The sequence below is a fragment of the Phalacrocorax aristotelis genome, chromosome 10 (assembly GCF_949628215.1).
Source record: "Phalacrocorax aristotelis chromosome 10, bGulAri2.1, whole genome shotgun sequence".
Taxonomy (NCBI): domain Eukaryota; kingdom Metazoa; phylum Chordata; class Aves; order Suliformes; family Phalacrocoracidae; genus Phalacrocorax; species Phalacrocorax aristotelis.
The window spans coordinates 11,688,563-11,707,933 of NC_134285.1; the positions used below are offsets into that span (position 1 = coordinate 11,688,563).

Sequence of the window (19,371 nt, forward strand, 5' to 3'; positions counted from 1 at the left end):
CTTAACATGTACAACACAGGTATCAGCAGAAGGTAGAGAACCCCTTGGAAATGAGACAGAGCAATACGCACTTCCTGAAAGAATAGGAAAGCAATTAATCTCCTAGTGTCTCTGCCCTATCTGACTGACTGATAGGTGCACCTGTTCATCCATTATTTGCCCATTTTTGAACCAGAGAATCTTTTTTCAACAGTGCTACATATGTACCACCATGGAATGTCAGAGACTGTATCCAAGGGAAAAGTGTTAACAAGATCCAAGACCAGCCTCACCAAAAGTGGTCACTGAATGTTGTGTGGCAATAAAACACCCAGTGTTTAGATATTTTAATTTTTTGGTCACCTAAGATGACATGATCCTGGTTTCCTTTGGTGCTTTTGCAGTATTTGATTATTTATGTGAAAAGTGCAGAAAGAGGTTTTTCTGCATAAATTATTCTTATTTCCAGTTCATCAACCATCTTTTTACTCCATGCTTAAATGGTTATTGCTCATTTAAAGCAATCCTGACATGGCTAAAGCTACACCTTCAGGAAATTCAAGTCCCAGGACATACAAAGGTAGCTCATCACAAATTTTTATACACATCATTTGGACACTCATTCAGAAAGCATGAACAATCCAACTTCAAATTCCACTCTGCTAAGCTGTAAGAGTTGGAGACCATCCTGTTGCTTAATAAGTTTCCTAGAGCTCAAACTGGCCTCACTATCCTGAGATACTAGTTGTTCATTCAGTCACTCACATTGTTCTGCAAGTCTTGCTCAGTGACAGTTACTTTTCTTTCCCGAGTTTCAGGGAGTGCAAAGTGACTAACCTTCTTTAGAACTTCTTGGAAAAATTAAAAAATAACCCAAGCCCAACTTTCTAAAGCCCTGCAGGACTGGGAGAAAGATGACTCAGCTGCCGGAGAGATGCATAGATGTGTATGTAAAAACTGAGAATACAACTATTTCTAGAGTTAAAAATGATTTTATAGTTCTTTCATAAACATTCTTCTTCCTCTCTCTCACACACACATACACACACAAACCTTTGAGGAACTGACTGGGCATAACTTAAGGCAAGATAACTCAGCCAGTTAAAATTTTTTTGGGAAAAAAACAACAAACAAAACAAAAAAACCACCAACAACCCAAAACAAACAAACCAAACAAAACCAAACAAAACCAAACTAAAAAAACCCAAGCTACCAACAGACAGAATTTCCCCCAAAACTCAGACCCAGAATGCCTTCAGTGATGCTGGGAGCTGTAGTCTCCTGTGGGACAAAATCAGATCTAATTGACTGGATATAGTAAAGCTAGAAGGAGGATATAATTGGCAGCAGACTCACCATCATGTCTCTGAGTCTACAGCTCCCAGCATTTCTTGAAGCTTTACAGTTCTTTTTATCCCAATGGAAACGTAGACAGTGCTCCAGCTCTGCCTGCAGCTGCAAAACTCCAAAGTGAGACACTCAAAGAATAAATATCTCATGTTCAGGTCACTGTTACTATGTTAAAAATATTGTAGCCACAAGTGTGCCAATGCACAAAGCAACAACTCCCTCAAAAAGGTGAGACGTGAGAAAACTGCCTGGTTTGTTTGTCCTTTACATCTTCACACACAGAAGGATCCAAAGGGGAAGTTCACCATAAGGTTAACTCTAAGGTGTTATCTTTGAACCACCCTCCTCTCTGATGTGAAATTTGGTGGTGCCTTCTCTTAAGCTTCAGATGTTCAGTTTCTATAGAAATTATTATAACTCTATGCTGATAAAAGATGTCTCGTGTGAATAGAAGTGACTTCACAACAGCCCCCTAAGAACCTGACACCTACCTCACCTGAAGATGAGATTTTGTATTGTTCCCTATAGTTCATTGTGTTCTGTCTCAGCAGCCTCTGTGCAAAGACAGGGAGGGCTGGAAAGAAATACTGTCATTGGAAAAATGGGAACACACAACACGGAAAAAGACCTGCCCATGCATTCACAGGGGTTCACGCAAACTGGAGGAAAAGTAGAACTACAGAATTATTGGACGCAATACATTTGTGTTACTTTACTTTCCTATACCAACCACACTGTTACACTGACAGGTAAATACTCATGTTTCTTTGGAAGGCTTAAAAAGGAATTGTGCTTTCATTTCAAAGAGTAAAGAATTTTTCAGTTAATACTTCCATAAGCACAAAAATGGGTTCAAAAAAATCTGGTACTGGGGAGTAGCTCCCTGGATTTAGCACCATGAAAACAGACAGGGAAGTACAGATTAATGCATCATTTGTCATATCCAGAAGGTGATTCAGTTAATGATTTCATACCTCTAGAGATATGTTCAGTGTCATGGAAAATGCTAGACTAAGCAACCTGCCTGATTCAACACTGGAACTAGGGATCTGTCTTAAGGCAGTATGACATAAAAGCTTGGTATCTTTTTATTGTTGTTATTTACTTAGCCCAGTGTGGCTGGAGAATTTGAAACTTTTGAGTGTTCATTTGTTAAGGAAGTCTTTCATACTTTAGTACTTGCTTCTCCTTCGGGCACAGGAGAAAAGCCAAGAAGCACTCAGTAGCAAGCCTCACTTTACCAACAGCTTTGCTAGAATTGTTCCTTCAGCCTTCCCATTTCCCAAGCAGATGAAGTGCCAGTGTCACTTTTTCCATCTGTGTCTTCTGCTAAGACCCCCCAAACTTCATATGCTGCCCAGTGTGTGCAGAATTTCAAGACCTTTTCTTGCTTCCACTAACTCATGTAACTGTTTTCTCTGTTATTTACCAAACTGGCTTCCAATACCCTGAGGCACTCTGACATAGGTAAATAAAAAATGTTTGGGGAGACCTGATAAAAATATTTTCCTATTTTATCATCCAGCACACTCATTTCTTCTTCCAATGAGGTAGCCATATTTTAATTATAAATACATTGTTTGTGCAAAACCTCACTATCTTGAGCAAGATCAACTGCATCGCTGACATGTTTTTACAGCCTGTTAAAGAAACAACATTTTAGTATAATATCTACAGGGTAATATTCTTTCTGAGGCTGGGGAATCAGACATCCAAGCAGCCATTGCTCAGGCCATACTTTAGCAAATAAACAGAGATGTGAAAAGGTAACTCTTTGGGGATATGATGGTCTTAGCAGAAGTGACATCTAGGCTGCTGGGAGGAAATGGTAAGAAGTTCTTTTACAAGAAGCAGTTTTCACACAAAATAAGATGCTCTTAAAATTTCCCTCTATGTTGACTCATTTTTTAAGACTTTAGCAACACATTGAACTTGTAAAGGAAAGGAAATCTGACCTTCAGGTCCATTTAGTTGAAGTTTCCCTCAGGATTTTTAGCTTTCTGGGTTACAATCACACCTAGTGAATTTGTTTTGTCTGAATTTTGTCCACTATCTGATTTTATGGTGGATGAAGAATGTTTATAAATATCTATTAAATTCTTAACCAATTTCTCATGCCAAAACAGCAAATTTAAATCTGTGTATCCTTAATTCTTGTTCTTGAAATTGATATTCTTTCCACCCATGTTCCCTACAGTGGATTTGCTACAATGGAGAAACTGCCATTTTTTAATTATTACCAGCATGTATTTTAAAACAGTGAAAATGAAACCGTCATCCATAAAGTCATAAAGTTCAGATCACAAATGCCACTCCACAATCCATTTGTAGTTATAGATCACAGAGAACTCAACCCTTCTGCTAAAAATTAAGTTGGTTCTCTAGAAACTATTTGATTTTAAAATCCTTATTATGTGACAATGAATCAAAATGAAACAAAAATTAATTTTCTCCTTTTTATAACATACAACAAAAGATCTAAAATAACAGTAACATGAGTCCAGTTGACTGCTAGAGAATGCTAGTCTTCCAGGTTTTTTTACTGTCTTTTGCTTGTCTTTTGTCTTTGAAGACTGCTTACAATAACCAGCCTTATTTTTATGTATTGAGATGAGTAATGGCCACAGGAAGGAAACTAGCAAATCTAAACCAAGCATTTGTTATTGAAAGCTATTTCTATGAAATGTTAATGAATTATGCACAAGATTTTTTACACATTAAGTGATGTGAAGACATGAGTGAGTGAAACTTTACACTTAGGCTATACCACTAATAAAGTGAACCAATAAAAACCAAAGATCAGCTCACAGGAAGATAAAGTCTAAAATTGTTAAACAATTTCACTTGCAACCCTTCTTATACATCCTTCTGTAGAACTGTTTTATTTTGCACTATAAACGTATACCTACATATAAACATACTTCTCATTCTGCAATGCAAACTTTTTTATTGATTATTTAAGAATAGAGGTTGATCTTCAAGATATGAAAACAATTGTGAATACTTGCAGATAAATAGCAACACTGTGGGATCCCAGCTAAAGTCTAGATTTAATCTGACAAGTGACTTTTACAGTTCCAACCATAGAGCCTACACATCAACAGCACTGGTTGTTCTGACCGTACTCCACTCATTTTAACCTCCTGGACTATTAGCTGTGCAGGTCATTTATGGCAATATTTTCACAATAAGAGTTTCATACAGGTGCTCAACGTGTGATACCCTGCAAGTGGTTCTCAGAGGTGCCAGGTTATCAAAATTTATAACTTTACTGGTGACCCAAATCCCACCCCCAAAGACGTTTTTCAAAAAATTAACAGAGATTTTGAGACTCTCAGTTCATAACCATTTTTAAATACCTGCCATGCTTAGAAAGTGTTCTAAACTCAGCACCTGAAAGTGAAGCTCTAAATGATTGCAAAGTGTGAACTTTGGATGACTTCTGGGAAAAAAGTCTTGAAGATAATTTTCTTGAATTTAATTATAAGTTCCTCTAACTAGAGGCTTTCAGGGACCACTTTTATTAATTGAGTAGTCTTTCATGCTGACAATATTAAAATATAAATCAGGTTATAATGATTGATCCAGGGTTTTTTCTTTTAAAACTCAAAAGGTGAAAATGAAAAGTAGTTTTTTAAGGGAGGGCTTTGATTTAAATTTTCCCAATAACTGATCAAAGAGAACAAGAATAATAGAATGAAGCCGGAGAATACAATTCTGAAATCCCTCTACAATCAATATGATTAATTCAGGAATAAATTTAGGAATTTTGGGTTTGGGAAGCAAACTCAGTGAGAAACAGGCTTCAATTCCTATACTCATATTTTATTTCCCATAGTTCTACTGATTCACATTGGGGTTATTTTTGTATGAAAGTATTATTTCTTCAAGTACATCAGAATCTGCCTCCATGCAGATAATAGAGCTTTAAACTATTTATTTCAAGCCTGTTGTATTTACAAAGTTTGTGATGTGAACATGCGTTCAGGTTTGACTTGGTGATTTTAAACAGTTATGAGGATTACTTTGTTGCAAGTCAAGTTTACTAAAGTAAACAAATAATACTTTTTCTGGTTCTAACCAAATTCAAAAATTCAAACCAGAAAGGCTTTAATACTCGCCAGCTTTGTACATGGATATATCTCCAGTAGTATGATGTTCTTCAGAATTACCCATGAATACCGATGAAGAGTAGTAAGACAACTGATAGGAGTGAATCCTTTATTAGCAATATAACATAAATAGCAGCAGTTATCTGTCTGCTATTTTGGTTCTGCAAAGGACGTTCTAAAGACAGTAAGTGTGTTTAAGAGAGAAATTACATAGATAAAAGCCACAGAGATCATTGCTTTACTCCTACACATTCATATTATAATAACAAAGGGCTTGAGGCATGGAGGGAGGAAGAATAATAACATGATTTGTAATGCGCACAGCTAATTTTCCAGAAGTCCTTCCCCTGACAGTTTATTTGAAGAAGGATAAGAGGAAAAGAGAAGCTAAAAACAAAAGTATGATACATAGTAGCGTCAAAAAATCACCACAAAAATATCAGTCTGTCCCATCCTAATGATAATATTAAGTACAAGAGTTAATTTTTATAGTGGGAAAGTTTGCAAAGCTTTCTAGTCTATAGAAGGTGCTATTGCGAAAAGTTCACCCTCCCTTGCAAGGGACCTGCCACAGCAGGGAAGGAAGATCTGCGGCTCAGTGCTGTTGGTCCTCATTTTCACAAGTGATGGTTATGATTGCAGTTCCTGGGAAAAAAGGTAGATGTGGGAGCTGAACACTCCGATATGGCAGAAGTCGTGTGCGTACGCACTATTAAATATTCACTGAAGAGGGCTTCATTACTGATTCTTCCTTGACTGTCTGTCAGTCACAAATGCTTTTGCTTTATGTGAAGGCTACTCCGAGGGTTCTGTTCAGAGTAGGCATTAGCTCTGCTTTGCCTTTGGGTTTGCCCAATCTGTACGAACGCCTTATGAAACTGATTTTCTTCTGACAGTGCAAGTATATAATTGCTAGGGAACACTATTTCTTTTCAGTTTGACACACATCTCTGGTTTGGAAACCTCTGACAATTATGCACAAGGCTTTAATAATACAAATGCCACACAGTCTGATAGGAGGGAAACAGGAAGAGAAGGAAAGGAGAAAAAAAACCCCAGAACTGAATGCGTGCAAGTACAGCTATGGAATTACTTCCAATTTTTTTTTTCTCTCACTTAATAACTCTGACTTGAAAAGACTCCTTCTGGCAAAAACAATAGAAAAAGATAACTTTCTAATAGAAACAACTTATGCCACAGCTAATTTTGGAAAAAAAAAATGCTTGAATCCGGAATGATTGCTAAAATTTTTTTAAGATTATAACATTGAAGAAAGAGATCAAATAAAAAGAACTCCTGCAAAAAACAGTTATTACACCACTGGCACTTTTTTTCATTTAACCAGTACAATTCAAAAAGCCTTCAGGCCTTACCCCATATTCAGAAATAATGGTGTAAAATCTAGTGTGATGCCAGCTGAAAGACAGAAAAATGCAGATTTGTGTCAGCACTAAAACCATGTCTCAATTATGTATTCAGATACCTGAACTGGGTCTCCTGTGTCCTCATGCAGTTTCCTACATCATCACAGCTAGGAGCTTTTGTAGCTGATTTGTACCTGATTCAGACATAAGTTTAAGAGTTACAACCAGCAGTACGCTAAAAGAAACCAAAACATCTAATAAAAAGTATTAAAACTGAAAATAAAATTCAGCACACAGAAGAATGCCAACAGCGATGTGTGAGAAAAATGAAATTAGGTTCATGCTAAGAACAGTTATTAAAAATAAATTTGGTCAGGAATATAACGGCTTTTTCAGTCAATGTTAAATAAGATAAACTGACACCTTAAGTTAAAACAAACACACATTTTTAGACGCTGAATCATATTGCAGAACACTGTGAAATTTTTTCCAATGTGACCCACATACTACTCAGTGTGCAGCCTGCCAGGACAGTCCACCTGGTTTGCTGTCCACTCCCAGGAGCAAGGCACATTGCTGTGTGCAGACTGCCTGAATTACTCTGACTACAGTAGTGGGGCCTGTTATTGCATGACTGCACAAGTCTTCTGGAAAAGTACAATGAAGTAGTGCTCCTGGAATAGTTAGGAAGCCCTGCCCTTAAACAGGCTGAAGGTCCTCACTGACCAGAAAGGCTACAAACAATTTCACATTATTGTTGATGTATGAAAGCATTGCTGCACACTCTTGACACAATCAGATTTGTCCTAACTGATTTGCTTGAGAAGCGTTAAAAACTACCCAGTGAAAAAGTAAGCAAGATTACTGAATGAAGAAATGGAAGAATACTTTTAAGCAAATCTCCTAAGTGTTAACCTCTTTGGCTTTGGACAACATTTTTAGAAAGGAAACCAAACCCTCATTTCTTATAATCAGTTTATGCTGCAGTTGTGCTTTATTCAGAATTCAAGCATGACAGCATGACTCCTTCAAAAGGCAAGTTTTCTTACCATATATAAGGTTTCCAGTAAAACTCAAACTGATAAATATGCCTAAATGAGATAAAATTAAATAAATATTTCACAGTAGAATTTTTCATATTTATTTGCCATTGTGGATGCCATGAAAGGACATGAGCTTAGGGGCCTTTAGGAAAAAAAATAATGAAAAAACAGATTTACAGTTACAGGACAGCCACTGGCTGCATTTTCAAATAAAAGTCAGAGTTTTGAATACATAATTCTCTTATACTTCTGTTATAATTTCATCTATTGGTTTAAGAATAGAACTGGCAATCTTATTTCCTTCTCAAGTTTATAATTCATTGCATGATACTGAACCAGCAATTTAACATCTTGATGCTTGGAATTGAAAATGTTAAATCACTTGAGGACATAACAAAGTAGTGTGATCTTTGTCTGTCAGCATGCAACAGATTTCAGGTCTCCTGAAAACATTTACAATAACATGATGTAGCCACCATTTGTATCCACGTTGACAGAACCTATTGATTCTGGTAAATCAGAAAAGCTTGGTTTTTCTTACACTGGTTAGATACAAGTATTCTGCACATCATTTGTCTCTACATGAGGTACAAGGTGTGTATGTCTGGATTATTTTGACTAAAACCAATTTGCAATGATACCACTGCAGCACTTTGCAGAATTGAATCATAAATATTGTAATTTAATACTATGTAAATCAATGCAGTCAAGTGTACAAAGCCCAACTGGAAAAGCTGGTTTACATGTCCAAAGAGAAACCTTCCTAAACTTACACAGAAAATAAATGTTTGTAAGAACAAAAAGAAAAAACAGACTTTGCAGTGCTGTGGGTTTTTTGGCACAATGTCACAAGAGGGGTGTTTCTGCTCACAGACATATAGTTACTCTTATGTTCCAGGGAACTGCAACCCTGTACATGAGTTACCACACATGATGTCTGGTGCCTGAGGAGTTATTCAAATTCTGTCTCAGCATTCCCAGCCAAGAAGCAGCCTTCGCTGCCTGTATTGGATAAAGAGAACATTGCTGAGACTGGAGGCTGTGCTTACCAAGTCTAATTACATTCCTATTCTAAACCATTCCTAATGTGTTTCAAAACCCAGAAATATTCTGGCCTCTTCAGCCTTTCAGAAACTGTCATGAAAGTAATCGACAGAAGATAAATGTTTGGGCCTACATGTTTATGTTTCATCATGTCTCATATCATGAAAGTAGGATTTCATTTCACTGGGGGAAAAAATGCAGTCTTGTGTCTGGAGGTGGACAAGCTCCTTTCAAGCAATGTCTGCAGAATAAAAAGTTGATATGATAGGTCTTTTCATGCTTGATCTCTCTCCAGATCACTATAAGAAATGAGTAAATAGATAAAGTGGTAAAGGGGACCAGAAGAAGAATAACACAGAGCCACAAAAAGTAGGTTCTACCAAAATTATGAAAGTAATTTATGGATGTTTCTATCCATTATGTATTTTCCTTTACCTCTATCAGTAATAGGGAATACAAATAATGAGAAAGAATCCACAGATGTAAAATATTATCTTCCTTTTCAGACTATCTTAAAGGCAAACTGGTGTTAGAACTTTTGGGGGAAGAAAGGCAAATATTTAGGACAGAAAACAATGCATTGCAGTCCACAGGCTGAATTCTGCATTCTCAAAACTCAATACAAGAATGGAGAAGGAAGGATGGAAAAAAGATCTTAAATGGCCCTCATCCTTTCTTAGAATTTAGTATGGTTTAAAATTGCCCCACCTTATACACAGCCACTCCAGTGCCCATGAGATCAGAATAGCTCGTGACCAAGCATGAAGTAGCTGCATTCCTTCCTCTTGGCCATATACAGATCTGTCATATCATTCTACCCACTGCTGGCATTTTATGAACAGAATTGTGTCTACCTGAACATCTAGCTGTATTCTGCATTCAGGTAGACTCCATGTTATGCAAAGGAAATTCTTTGCTCCATGATGCCTGGTGAACCCCTTCCTTCAAAAGACACATCAGTAGTTGTTTGTTTTACTGGATGGAACACACTTTTCAGTGAATTTCTTGGATCAAATTCATATGTTACAGGAAATCTCAACTCAGTCGATGTTAGTTTTTTCCCCACCACGAAAGAACTTGTGCTAGAGTAGAAATGATAATCCTTTGATTTTCAGATGAACTCCCACAAAAACTCTCACTTAAAGTTGGCTTATATCTTGGAAGCCTTTGAACATATTGTCTTAGGTGACAGCTTAGAAAAGCAAATGAATAAGCAATCACACATTCAGACAGGATCAACAACAGCACCACCAAAGGCAGCATCCTAGTATTCCCCTGGGTAAAATTCTTGTGCTGTCATTGAGCCAGGATTCATTACCCTTTTGTCTTTCCTTGAGTTTTCACTTTCATTACTTAGAGAAATGTAATGTTCCCATAGCTTCAGGTAACTACACTAATGTCTCAGCAAAGTCATGGCTGTAGAAGCAAAGCCCTGTTATAAACTGTTAAATATTACATAGGGATAGCTTTACTGTTACACAGAAAACATCTACAAATAAGCAGTTAGTGTAGCTTAGCTGTTATCTGGTGTGTCATTGTAGTAATTTCATTGCTATCCTGTCCCCAAGCACTTTCCATTGGCTTTCTTTCTGTATCTCTAGCCCTAAATTTGAAATGCAGTTTCTTTGTGGCTAGAATAAAGCTCTGCATTTCACAAAGTAGTTCTTAAAATATGTTCAGATAACAAACAATTCTGTGAAACATCTACTGAGAAACAGGGTTCCCTATATATTTTTGTATCTTCTGACACTGTGACTGCAAGCGCCCACTGAAGGGTTTGGGTTTTTTTTAATATCTTTAGAGCTTTTATAAGGGCTCACTCCTTTGTGGATTCTCCTCTCTCACTTCAGAGGTTCCTTCCCACTCCTAGGTGCCTACTTTCACAAAAGCTGTAGGACATAATTGCCTTTCAGGATTCTACACTTCTCCCATAGCTGTAAGAAGTGGTGCAAAAACTCAGAGCCATTTTATGGACCCACAAAGATAAGCGGATTGTCACTGAGGAAAAGAGCAAAAAATCACTGCTTCAGAATTACCCAATACCTCCTTATTTAGCTGTACTTTCTACACAGAAGTGCTTGCAACTGCAATATTTTACAAAAAAAAAAAAAGCATTACACAATGTTAATGCATGTTCACACAACTCTTTGTGCCAAAAGTGGTTACACAGCCACCTTGAAGACTACTTAAGGAGCAGAACACTATTACATAGCTTTAGGGCCACCTCTCAGCACAGAAAACATACACTAATAGCGCACTGAGAAATCCTGGCCCTATTACAACCACAGGATTTTTGCCACTGATTTTCAAGAAAACATGTTTTCATCCATGGTATTTAGTCTATAAGTGACTCACTGGTTTACATACTTCTGTTATATAACTGTGGATTATAAAGAAATATGTGAAACTTCCAAGTTTGGTCACGGCCAATCAACAATCAGCAAAAGAACAAAGCTTATCTTTGTTAGTGACAAATTTAGGCAGAATGGAGAAACTTGAATCAAAACATACCATCAAAAGCCCCTCCCTTTCTGGCCACCTCATCTAAATGAGCCTAAACTCACTGAAATTTTCCTACACATTCCCATGACCTTGCTATCCCAAGCAGCTTGGTAGCCATCTCCTTTCAAAATCAAAATTCAAGGATCAAGGCAAGGGTCCCAATCTGAGATGTTTGACATCAATACTAGCAAAGTCAAGATCAAAACAAAATAGACAGTTACGGTGACTTTAAGGCGTTGTTGGATTCTGATAAGAGTGAGAAGTGGAGTGACCCACTGTCTAGATGATAGGCTCATGGTTGTATAACTGCTCCGAGCAGGATTTAAATCTACATTCCCTACCCAGCAAGGTGCATCCCACCTTCTGCTAGGATGGTCCCCTCCCAGATTCACATCCTGATGGACTTGTGCTGTGGAGAAGAAGAAATTTCAAGATTTATTAGTCTAGAAAGACAAAAGAAGAGAAAGCATGTCTTCAGCTTAATATTTAAGGAACTCAGCCGGGAGGGAGAGTGTTGCTTTTGATCCTTATACTGCTTCTATTTTTTTTTCAGTTACTCATTTCATGCACAGCAGGAACAAAAGCCCAAGTTGTCCCCCCTCCCAGGCACACGCTCTAGGTTGGAAAAAATTCATATTTCAACACTTTTTCCAGATGAACAGCTACAACAGTAACTAAATTTGTGGGTGCATTACCTTAAAGGAGTAAAAACTTTACAAAAATATTGAAACTGAGAACATTTGTATAATTAGTTGCCAAGACTGGAGGGAGGGAACACAAAGAATAGCATGCAAAATTAAAACCCTTCTTCTACTATTGTTAATTTGGCAATTTTGTAATTCTAATTCTTTACTCCTTCTGCAAACATGACAGTAATATCTTTAAATCCTATTTACTGATCTATATACAGAGGCCAATGCAAAAGGCACTTCTATAGCACCTTTTGTCTGAAAACTCAGTATACTCTACAAACAGCAATTAATCTTCATAACACTTAACTACCTCCTCCAATGTGTTAACAGTGTGAAACCAAGGCAGAAGAAAGTTGAGTCATGTGCCCAAGGTCACATAATAAATCCATTCTGTGACTCCAAAACGTCTCTTTGCATGTTTAAAGTCCACAAAATATTTATAGGGGCTGGTTAAGAAGAGAAATGAACTTCCTGAGATTCACAGTTGATTTTTAAAGTAGTTGGCATCAGGATACTATAAATATGCTTTTCTTGATAAAACATTTGTTACAAAACCATGCTCAATATTAGTCATCTGAGTCTTTCTGCTTTGAAAACCAGAAGTAAAAAACCTTGTTTCTGCACTACACAAGCATCAGGTAACTCACACTGGGGCAAGCACACTGGTATTATAAAACCTATAATCTAGTCAGTATGCAAGAATGAGCACTGCTTCAAAACTTGCCAAAAGCCCATTTGAACAATTGAACAATTTGGTTTTATCAATGCTTTTTTGCTATGTATTTGCTACAACAGTGTTTTCTTCCACCCAGTTCTGGGTCACGTGCCTATGTGTAAGCCTGCACGTGCATGCTGAAAGAAGACCATTTTAAAGACGTTAAAACATTAGATAAATAGGCTGGCTTTCACTGTTAGCATTTAACTCCTCGGCATACGTAAGAAATTCTCATGCAAAACCTTGCAAACCGTTATTTGAACAGGACAAATACAAACAGCAGCTCTCCAACACTGTCTCTGCCACACAAAACACATGCAATCACACATTTGCCAGCTTTCTGCTTGACTTTGCTGAAGAGGATTTATGGATCAAAGCCTGGTTTGTTGTCTTCAAGCCCAGTTTCCAGACAACAGTTGAGAAGTCCCTAGAAAGGGACTATGGACTAAATTAGTTAAAGCAACTTTAATGTAACTATATTTACAGAAATAATAATTTCACTTACTGTATGATCTTCCATAAAAAACAAAAAGAGTTGAAAATTTTACGTACAGTGTGGCATATACAAGAGCAAAATCAATCTCACAGATGTGTCATAGGCACAGTCCTTGTGAGGCTGATTTCTTCCTTGCTTAGTTTTTACAGTCAGGTTGTTGTTTATATGCAACAGTAATGCAATTTACTCTTCTGTGAAGATATTAATCTTGATGTGTTTGGAGATCTGAGTAACATATCTAATGTCTGACAAAATTCAGAGATCCAGGACCATTGCTGGCAGTGGGAAAAGGTGCAAGCAAGAAAAAATAAAAAGAAACTAAGGAAGTAGCTTCAGCTTGTTGTGGCCTTTTCAGTTAGCCATACAAACAAGAAAAATGGCATGAAAAATCAAGCAATGCAAATATCTACAATCTTTAGTCATTGTTTACATAACTGCATCACCAGTGTTACTTATCTAAACAGAAGTCATCATTTACATTGCAATCGATCATCAAATATCTTGGTTATGTAAGGCAAATTGCTGCAGCTTAACTAAGATGAGATTAAAAGTACAAACGTAGAATTTTCCTCTATTCTTACATGAGTTTAGCTTAGTTTTTAATTTTTCTATGCAAATTAAACCCGTTTAAATGTGAAATAGGCAGACAAATATATCTATATTAGGAGCTGGACATAATTAACTACGCTAAATTTAAATTACATAAGCTAGTGTGACTTTTTGTATATAGACAAGGCCTAAGTCATAATATATAGAAGCTCGCTCCCCTAACCAGTTGACTTGCAGTTCCTTTGATGTAAAAATTTATACAAATAAATACTTGTGTGGATATTCACAATGTCTTTTCTGCAACTGTTTTTCTCAATTATTGATAACAGATTAATGAGAAATTAGCAATACAGACTGCATTTCCCTCCTGTTTTTATTCAACTTGTATATAATACTGTTTTGTGGCATTTAGTAAATATTAACAAATTAAAAGGACAAGCCACATTTAGAACTGGAAAAAGGTCTTCCAAGGAGAAACAGGTAGAACTTGATTATTCAGATTACAGATCTCTAAATGAAACAACTCACCCCAAAATCAAAGCAGAATTTAGTAGGTTCTCTTTGTAACAGATTACAGGTCTATCATCAATTGCAGCTGCACATCCTAGACTGAAATTAGAATAGGCCATTATCTACATTATGTGATTTGTTTAAAACAGAAGACATCTGTATGCTATAGAAAAGCATTAACTTATCGATTAAAAAATGAGGCAGATGGAGATGGGTAAAACATACAAAGCCTACTTTTACAGCACAGACAAGCAATTTCAGTTCATTGAGGAAAAACACCCCTTTAATGTCAAAATTAAGGATTTAAGAGCAAAGTCCAGTCACACTATTATTATACAAAAAATGTTATGAGATGATAAACAGTAACTGCTTTTGGTAATGTTCCTGAGGGACCAGGACAAAGGGGATGCAGAACTGAACCCTGATCTTGAAGATTAATGTGGTGCTTATGGGAATTTCACTGCCTTGAATAAAGATCCAGTTCAGAACTAGAGAGAAGGAGAAAATTCAGAGTGCAACAAAAGCCTCCTAGCAGTACTGGGGAGAGAGAAAAAGAGGGGAAATAAACAAAAACAGTGTAGGGAATTAAAAACCTACTCATCATGAAGGCAAGAGGAGCTGACATGTACATGTACAAGACTTTTGCAGAGAAGTCTTACATGACATATCTTCAAGGAAAATGGATGGATCTAGCCAGGGCACAGCAAAAGTCAAATACAGGCCGACACAATCATATATTCAAAGCACAGCACTGCTGATTAACACACCACTGTGTTAGTTGATCTACATATTTGGCACTATCTTAAATCAAAATCTAAATTTTTGAAGGGGGTAAATAAAACCTCTTTACGTAAAATTCAAGATCATAAAAAATGAAATTCATTTAAGCTCCCCTTAAATCCCTGATACTCAGTCTCAAAATTTAAATGAATTGCTGAAGCGCTGCAGAATGCCTTTAGCTTCCTGAGCACGGTTCATACGTTTAAGCAAGGCCAAATAAATGGCAGCAATAGCAACAATCAAACTTGAGCAAAAGCATGCACTGGAAGACACTTGTCCAGGAAATCACAGAGGGCAAAACCCTAATCTGAGAACTGCAATGCAGTATTTTTTGGCAGGACTATTGCTGTATTTCTTACTGGCACTGGCCCCAGAAAATGATGTCAGAACCTGGAATTTAGGATTTTCATTGTCTGGAAAATAGGGTTAAATAGGGTAAATATCTAACCTTCAACAACCCAAAGTATTTTCAGCCCCATAAAGCATTAGTGAACTTCCAACCATTTAGAAGAGCAGATGCCATTCTTCATTTTTCTGTAAGGCACTATTCAACCAAAACAGGTCCATCATTGGACCTCACAACTGGCTTGGTTTAACATCCACATGACACTTTTCATTTAAAGGGATGTGCAACCGGGCATCCCAAGATGTCTCTGTATTTTCAGTAATGTCTGTATGCTTCTGAACACTTCCTAAACTTCCCATGCTACGTCAGATGAGCAGCGATAAGATTCATAGGACCTATCCCCATAATGTAAATATCAGCATAACCTGAGTCATTTGGGGCAGGAACAGCCTTTTGTTAAAGAGCAACAGGTTTTTGTCTGCATATATGAAAAGCCTAGCATAATGGCATCCAAAAATATTCTACAGAGAGAAAATAAGGAGTGGGAGGTGGCATGGATTTCTCCTACTGATGTACCTGTAACAGTATCTGGACGACAGATGTAACTGTGCATGACATACTATAAACTGTGTAACATTTTTCTTGTGTCCAACTGATTTTTTTGTCCCCTCCCCCTTTAAAATCCAAATAGCTGACAAAGTCAACGATGACTTCTACACCAAACGCCGACACCTTGCAGAACTGGCTGCCAAGGGGAGCCTGCCACTCCATCCAGTGCGCCTAGATGAAGACAGAGCTTACACGATTGACAGTGGCCTAACCAAACAGAACGGGCAGAAATCCAAAATCGCAAAGATCCACACACACCCATTAGGTTATAATTCCCACTACAAGACCTGGGATCCCAATGACCAGTCTCTTAGACGGCAAGCATACACAAACAAGGGGAAGCATGGTATGGCAGACCCAACGTTAAGCGACCCACTGACAACCCGGAGCCAGCACTATTTGGGCCCACAGCCATACTTCATAACTAACAGCAAGACCGAAGTAACTGTTTGAGTTTGTTTTCCTTTACTTTTTTTTTTTTTTTAATGAAATCCTTTAAAAACCATACACAAATACACACACAACACAAACACTCAACTGAAAGGCAAAAAATAAATATAAAAATATAAAATAATAAAAAAAAAAAAAGGAAACAGAAGGAAGGAAGGAACTTCCACCTCAACACTCTTGGTATCCAGCCAACTGTAGGCCGAAGAGTGGGTTAATACCATTCAGCAATACACACTGAAGGTTGAATTATAAACTCCATTTGTATTTCACAATGGAACACAAACCCTTGTGACTAAATTTTTTTACTTGAAACTAAAATCCATGATGAGAAGTAGCACAATCTAGAGAAACTTTATGTCTGCTTAAACATTTACACTATGTTCCTGCCTTGAGACAGAGGAAGAGAGAACAATATACTGTAATATAATATTTCAGAGAGGAATTTTGTATAAAACCTATTAATAATCACTAGACCTGTGAAAAGCCAAGAGCCAGCATCTTGGTACAACCCCTAACATCTATTATTGTACTTTCACACCATCCTATAGAAAGCGCAAAAAATATATATACAATAAGGGACAAAGACTCTTTCACAAGGAATTTATGAAGACTGTTACAATTAAGCTTATGGGACCTTTCTGGCTGGTAAAGAATCCTGCAGGATGATAACAAACAGCAGAAGATTTTATTTCAGTTTACTTCGTTTGATTTGAAATTTTTGGGAACCTCCAAAACAAGAAGAGACATATCATGACACAGAAAGCTGCTGAGGGAATAAGGGCATCAGGATATTCCCTCTCAGTCCTCCTGTTTTCGGGCAGATGGTAACAATTCTTACTTTGCAGACTGTCAGGACTTTTTCTTTACCTAAATGTTTTGCCTATCTTCAACTGCTTCAGACTGAAATTAAGCGTGGGTGGTGCCTTTACTGTATTACTATTGTTCAATGACAGTCTTGTTTCTCAAAGTGACCCCTCTGTTCCTTCAAGCTATTTCCTCATGTTTGCTAAGGATGACAAGGGTTCTGCCCTGCTCAGCCTCCTCTGTTTGTCCCAAAGGGATATTGGACGACATCTCCATGCAGTGGTTGCACAGTCAAGACTATTTAGTTAGCCCCTCCATTTTCCCAATTTAACTTTTCCCTCTAGTCTCTCACTTTGTACTTGCTTTAGCCATGGTAGCTCTTCGTAGCTCAACTAAATGTTATATGGTATACTGTCTCTATCGTTTGGCTTTCTATAGTGGCATTCCCTCTTGGTGGACTATTTGGTGGAAGAGGCTAATAGACTAGCCTCAAACGTCAGAGATCTGGGTTTAAACTAAACAAACAATTGGGCTCGTGGTCTTGACTGTGGTTCTGATGAGCAGGATGCCTTGTTCATATGAGTAAAACCACTCTTGAAATGGGCACTGGTAGTAGACTCACAGTCCTGGGCCTGTAAAGGCTTCAGCACATCCACAAAGATATAAACAGAGTTGGGATGGGATGGTGGTGCTGCAAGAGCCTGATGGCAGGCAACACACTCAGTCTTTCACTTAAATTCCTGCCCTTCCCCCAAAACAAGTCGTTCAGCTAAATCCTAACTAGCTATCTTACTACAGTTGCGTTCTCACCAGCTGCCAGTTCTTCTCGAGATTAGTTTTGGAAGAGTATGCAGGGAGGAGTGAGAACTGCTATGTTGTAAGAAGAATTGGAAGTGGCATTTCTTACTGTACTCAACTGACTGGCAGTGCTGCTTCTTAATCAAGGATGCAAGGGCTAAGAATTTGAAATCTGGTAAAATGGAGAGACCATTTTTTTAGCTATATTGAGGTTGATTTGCATTCTGAGAGCACTGGCATCTCTCCATAAGTGTGCTGCTAAATTATATGATCACATGTTCTATGACTATCAGAAGTGGACAAAGCCCACGGGACAAACACTTTGCACACAACCCAGATTCTCCACTATCTTTTATTCCTTTAATCTTTATTGCCTTCACAACTGGCTGACTTAATTTGACCCTTTATGGAATGTTGCTGTTAATCCATACGCTTTAGATACACATTGCAGCTGCACTCTAATTCACACAGGTTTCGTGTAACTTGAGCATATTTTATGTGGAAATATTTTAGTAACTGTATGTTCTGTAAGTAAACCCGTGTTAATACTTGTTAACTACAGAGTTTATGATACCAATAATACTTCCTACAATAAAATGTTTGTTTGTTTTTTAAGAATGTTTATTTGTAAACATATGTATTCACTATATTAATATGAATTTCTTACCTGGCAATAAAACTGATTCTATGTGAATCCAACTTGCTGGCTCATTCCTAAACTTCTATCATTGGGCCAATTTTTGAGTATTAACTGAACTTCTGGAACCTCTCACTTCAGCCAGTGGGGTTCATCTCAGCACAAATGATGATTTGACTCTGCCACTGGTAGTCTTGTGAACAAGAGGTTCTTTGGAAAGCAGCTGAATGTTGTATGTGTTACATATGTGCAATGCCTTTTACATGTAGTATAACATAATACACACAAGGCACGCAAGCCTTGCAAAGCTCCAGGTGCCCTGTAAGCCTCCAAGCATCACACAGAGCTTGTGTCACTTATCAGTTAATTACAGTTCTGAGGAAAGGAAAAAAGGTAAGCATGCACAGGGACAGATCCTGCTCCTCATGAATTCATGAGAGTTTTGCAATAAGCTTCAGCCACATCCCAGGATTTGCCTACCCAGTAAGAACAGATGAAACAGTGGGGTATATTGATTCAAAATTTGTATATGTTCATTACAGAAAAACCTGAACATAACAACTGTGTACCAAGTCTACTGGAACAGAAAGC

General features: G+C 37.5%; 1 protein-coding gene across 2 annotated transcripts in view; it reads left to right on the forward strand.

Moving 5' to 3' along the window:
• The window catches only part of SHISA9 (shisa family member 9), a 195,395-nt gene extending 176,586 nt beyond the window's left edge, over nucleotides 1–18,809 (forward strand). For both annotated transcript variants that reach the window (XM_075105232.1, XM_075105233.1), the window contains exon 5: nucleotides 16,174–18,809. In XM_075105232.1, the coding sequence (XP_074961333.1) occupies nucleotides 16,174–16,544 (371 nt within the window). In that variant the 3' untranslated portion in view covers nucleotides 16,545–18,809. The remainder of the gene's footprint in view (nucleotides 1–16,173) is intronic.
• The last annotated feature ends 562 nt before the right edge of the window (nucleotides 18,810–19,371 follow it).